The sequence below is a fragment of the Lactuca saligna genome, chromosome 4 (assembly GCF_052625555.1).
Source record: "Lactuca saligna cultivar CGN05327 chromosome 4, ASM5262555v1, whole genome shotgun sequence".
Lineage (NCBI taxonomy): Eukaryota > Viridiplantae > Streptophyta > Magnoliopsida > Asterales > Asteraceae > Lactuca > Lactuca saligna.
The window spans coordinates 257061859-257067886 of NC_136420.1; the positions used below are offsets into that span (position 1 = coordinate 257061859).

General features: G+C 28.4%; 1 protein-coding gene across 1 annotated transcript; it reads left to right on the forward strand.

The window, feature by feature from the left end:
• The first annotated feature begins 1052 nt into the window (after positions 1 to 1052).
• Positions 1053 to 5088, forward strand: WRKY13 (WRKY DNA-binding protein 13). The gene is made up of 3 exons (XM_078992191.1): positions 1053 to 1376; positions 1541 to 1774; positions 4742 to 5088. The coding sequence occupies exons 1-3, from the start codon at positions 1186 to 1188 to the stop codon at positions 4914 to 4916; spliced, it is 600 nt and encodes a 199-aa protein (XP_078848317.1). The 5' UTR covers positions 1053 to 1185; the 3' UTR covers positions 4917 to 5088.
• The last annotated feature ends 940 nt before the right edge of the window (positions 5089 to 6028 follow it).

The following is a 6028-nucleotide window of genomic DNA, read 5'->3' on the forward strand; positions in this document are numbered from 1 at the left end:
TCGGGTTTTCGCGCTCTTTATATGTACAGAACCCTTGAAACATATTCTACATCTTGGTTAAGATTATTTATTCTAAATAATCTTTTGTCGAAAAATCGTTTTCGACCTCTATTATCTCTAAATTGACTAGTCTGGATCTACGAACGTTACAGCAATAAGATGAGATATGAAAGTGATCATCTCTTTGAAAACTTTGTCGATCATTTAAGGAAACGTGAAAACATCTCATGAGCTATCTCCACCCAGAACACTTCGATTAGGAATGTCAGTTGGATAGAAAAACAAATCTTTCATTGATTTAGTACTAGATGAGTTGCACTATACTTACTAACAATTCACCGATTGTACCATTAATAGTGTTACGAGAAGTTCTTTAGTCTTGTACCAACTGACAATGATTTTAAAACACTTTATGGGATATGAAGTGGGATTCACTCCTCAATTGCGCATATGGATGTCTACGATTACGAGGCTTACACTCGTCGTGAAGCACTCGACAATCTTGAACTTAGACTCATTGGAGAATCCATCAAACATTATGGATAGTTGTTTAACAAACCTTAAGACACCCGGAACAGACGACAAATCTATTTAAAAGAATCATATCAAACACGAGCCTCACTCTATCGATGTTATTATCTAATAATTATTTATTTTACAGATTTATTAACGAGAATGTGGCTTCTAATGCCCTGTGTGGTAATAGTGTTCGAAATAATTCCTTTAAGAGTTGCAAATTGTGCTGCAATACATTTTAAAACTTTGATATGAGAGAGCCGGCGAATAATTGTGTTGCTACTCAAAACTCAAAGCTGATAATTACTTGTGAATTTGATTGTCAGTTTCAGTTTCCAGATCAACTTTTTAAATGTAATTTAAAATAATTGTATTTTTGTAAATATCTTAGTAACTTTAGACTTATAAATTAAAAACCAAATAACTTTTAATATCTTGTATGTCTACTAAAATGTTTTTATTTTTATTATTAAAGTTGTTACAGTTCTTTTAGGAACAAACTATTTTAAGGGTTTTTTTTTTTAGTATACTTATTTGATGGGTCGTCTGTGTAGAGAAACTCAGAAAGTACTCCCATGCTCCCTCCATAAAGCATAAACAAAACTGCCTTTTCTGTGTTATTTCCATCTCTTTACACATCAACTTTCTTTCAATTCCCAAGCCAAGATCATGCTCAACCAAGGGTTTTTAGAAGATCAACAAATAAGTTTCTTTCCTTTTCCTGCAAACATGATTTCCCTTCCAAATCAAAACTTGAAAACTCTATCACCTTCTTATCACCTTCCACAACACTCTAAACCAGAACAGCATCTCACTTCTCACTTTGGTCTTCCTTTACAATCTTCAAATGCAAATTACTGGTAATTAAAGGTTACGTCTCTCTGGTCGTGGATTATGTCGTCTTTCACAACCCTAATATATATATTTTTTGAAAAGAGCATGTAAAAGTTTGCTTAATTCAACAATGATTCTCTTTCTTTCCCATAACTTTTGGTTCTAAATGATGGTTAATTTCTTGTATTAGGGCATGGGGGGAAGTGGGTGAAATAATTAGCAACAAGATATTAGGGATGGGTAGGGATGATCATCATCACCATCTAGGGGTTTCTGGAATGAAGATGAAGAAGATGAAATCAAGAAGAAAAGTGAGGGAACCCAGGTTTTGCTTCAAGACGATGAGTGATGTCGATGTATTGGATGATGGCTACAAATGGAGGAAATATGGACAAAAAGTTGTCAAGAACACACAACACCCCAGGTACTTCATCAATCAATTTATTCTTCATATTCTTATGATTTTTATACGCACACAAATACAGACATATATACATATGTACACATTAAAGAAATTGTCCAGATAAATTTTTAAATTAAACTTGTGTCAACATACCTAAAATCATAGATCGATGCAAAAACCTGGATCTAAACATAGATATTTATGACCTAATTATGGCTGCTCGATCCTACATAAAACCATCAAAAATACTTAAAAACTGTTTTCTAGTTGCATATGCATTTCTTCTTTCGTCAATAGGTCAAGGAGTATTACTATATATATTAGAATTTTCATGTGATGGAAAACAAGTTCTCAAGAACTTACATATAAATTCACGTCGATCTATTTGAATAAGTTAGATATAGATTATTTTTGACTTACTAATAAAACTCACATCTTATTAATCGAATTAGTTTGCGGCATCCAAACAAAAATCATTTTATTATAATCTTTTTTTTAATTGAGCATACTCCAGAATGGTTATTTGAATCTTTTAGGTTGCTTGATTTATTATAACTTACAATTGTTAGTTCATGTGGGATCAAAATATTATTTTGATCTTAGAATTTTATACATGTTTATAAATTTAATAAATCCTTTTCGGACCATATTTGATCAATGGTATATATTTCTTAATAAATATATGTAACTGTCGATTAAAATTTGTGAGATACGATAAATTACTTTGCAAAAAAAATGTATATGCACGATTCATTGAGCAAAATATATATATGTAAACCATGGGCCAAACCACAAAACTTTATATGTAAATAATTTGCTTTTGTTATACATTATATTAAATGAAATCATATCAATAATAATGAAAAATTTTCTTTTATAAGTTCAAAGGCACTTTCAATGTACTTGCATGAGTAGTTACTCATTTTGATCGCTCCAATCATAAAACTCCATGCATCAAAATATTTTTTCTAATACACCAAGGGTTTTTTTAGTTAATTATCATATTCTCCTTTAATTTGCTAAACATCATTTTGTAGTTATTTTAAATTATTTTTTTTAGATGTCATTTTATTAGTTTATGGGGTTTTTTCTATTTTATTAAATTTAACATAATAATTTAATCTAATAATTTCAATAAATATAATAATAAATAAATATCAATTTCATTAATGTGCTTAATTACTTTTTAATTTCAAAATTTTCAAAATTAAAGTTTATTAGTTTCTTTTATTTATTTAAATTAAAAAGATAAAATACATTTCTATTATAATAATTTATTATTTTTTTATTTTCGTTCAAAATTTTCAAATATTTTAATCTTTATATTTAATTTTTTATTTTAAAATTATCCATATATATAATATATGAGTCTCAAAGCTAATAATTAATTGATATCATATGGGATGAAGCAAGATCGTATAATGCATAGCAAAAGGAATTAACTAGATAACATGGAAAACGTAAATATAAAATAGATCTTACATAATTGTTTTACAATTTATTTACTGGATTACATTAGCTTCAAATTAACAAGATCCCGCATACTTTCATGGTTGATAGACCAGAAATTTATTTTGATTTCGTACATTATTAAAGATCAAACATATCGACAGATAAAATAAAAAAATAAAAAAATAAAAAAAGATGTTACAAATTGTTTCGTGAGTGGAGTAAATTATCTGGTGCTAGCTCAAATAGTATAATAAGTAAGTGGTGGGGACAAAGTGTAATAAGTGAAACTACGCATTTCTTCTTTGCATGCATTTAGGTTACAGAACACAGAGCACCATTATTCTCTTCTCTGGGTCTTGCAGGAAGTGGGTTTTAAAACTTCGGTTCACGTCTTAGGGTACACTCTTCAAACCATAGTTCTCCGTTCTTGGTTATAGTCTTCTGCAAAATTCACTTCTCTTTTCGAGTTGATTTGATCTAACTAAATCCATAATCACACAACCTTTTTTATTTTTCAAATACAATACACATTATTTTAAGTTTAACTAATACTTTTGTAGAGCATTATACACACGACATATGGATCCTAATCATATAATTAAAAGTTTTTTCAATTTGAAACACCATAAAATCATTCTAAAGTTTCCTTCGGATGATACAATTCAACCGTATATTAGGCCTAATAATCTTTTATTGCTTGGTTTAAGGGCAGTCATAATGTAGTTCGTTATCTCATAAAAAGAAAAGTTCCAGATTCAGTTTGTAGTGAATTTTTATGAGCAATTTCAATATTTTGTTATATACACTTTTCTATTATAATTTATTTCAAATTAGAATTTAGAATGCGATTTCATAGACTTTCTTAAAGCTCAAATAATCATGCCAAAGTGCTACTAAAAGCCAAACTAGGGAGCCCACCTAAACATCCCTTCTTCTTCGAGGAAAACATGATGAAGACAGCCGTTGCCAGTTTGCATTTGTTTTCGCAATTGTAGTTCAGACTAATTTCCTTTTATAAAAAAACAATTAGATATTATAATTGAATCATTACATGGTACATATTTATTACCTTTATATAACATCTAAAGAAAAATATATCCTTTTATGAACTAAAAGATAATACATTAGATGACATATGTACAATTTTGGATCCGTTTAAAGATAACTGTATTAACATCAAGGTCACAGCTCAAGAAAATGCCCCTCCATTAAGTTCTAACGACAATGACAGCATAGATAAACATATATACCAAAATGAAACTATACTGAATTGAAAATGGATTTTAGCAAAACGAATTAACCAACGTATAAAATAGGCCAATGCACCGGATACGATTATCATATATGTGTGTTAACAAAAGTGAATGAAACAAAACATAAAATAGGCCGATGCACCAGCTACTATTATCATATTTCTGACATTATCATATTTCTGACAGGACTAGAATACAACCTTTAATTTATTTTAAAACATTACATTCATGTCAAGTAAAATTTTTTTTATATGTTTTATATGATTACAATTACAAAATGTAGGAGTTATTATCGATGCACGCAAGACAATTGTCGTGTAAAGAAACGAGTTGAGAGATTAGCAGAGGACCCTAGAATGGTGATTACAACTTATGAAGGTAGACATGCACATTCACCATCACAAAACGAGGAAGATTCAGAAGCTAACACTGCTAAGCTCTGCAATTTCTGGCTCTAGACTAACTTTATATTGATAGTAAGACCCTAGGCTATCATTGTATTGCTATTGATAGTATGATGCTAATGATAGTTAGTGTGTGGTTTTCTTTCATTTGTATATGATGTCCTCTTTTTGTTGGACGACCGTTGATGAATGCCTTTCTTAAAAGAAGAATTATATCTTTTATCTACACATTTGTGTGATTGCGTAAATGTTGGCCATTATTTAACATCCTTGTTTCAATATTTTTCTTATTTTAGAATATCGGATCATAAATAGTACATCCTTATTTTTACGGTTCGATAAATAGTACATCTTTATTTTTACGGTCCGATAAAGATTTTTTTAATGCTTAATTAAAACATTTGTTAATGCGGAATTTGTCCCGAAATATGTTTGATATGATATAATACTAGGTATAAAACCCGTGTATAACACGGGTTGATTAAAAAATAATTAAATATTAAAGTGTAGATAATAAATATTTTTTAAAATAAAATTTTGAAATAAGAAATAAAAAATATATTAATTGCAATTTAATATCATATTTATGATATTTAATATTTTACATATATATATATATATATATATATATATATATATATATATATATATATATATATACATGTATAAATAATATATGGCTTTTTAATTTTAACATTTGAAAAACCTAATAATTGACATGTAGATATTATTTATTTCAAAAATATCATAAAATGACATGTGTCAAAACTCATGAAAGATTGACATATGGCAAAATGGATCTTTATTTATTATAGTTGACATTTGTCCCGAAATATGTTTGATATGGTATAATATAAAATAAAGGCATTTCAAAATAAATGTTTTTCATTCATATTTTCAACACATAGGACACCATAACCGATACAATAAATATAAACATAAACAAAGACTTACTACATTTCGTTACAGTAACGGTTAACAACTCCTTGAATCTCTCAGTAGAAAGACACATCATTATTCATTTATAATTATCTATGATGCAAAGAAACTAAGTGAATCAGGTTGGAAAATTTGGTGAGATATATAGGGTTTTCAACCGATAAAATTATAATCTTTAATCGTATTTATTCTTCAGCATTCAAATAACCTAATTACCGCACTCCAGT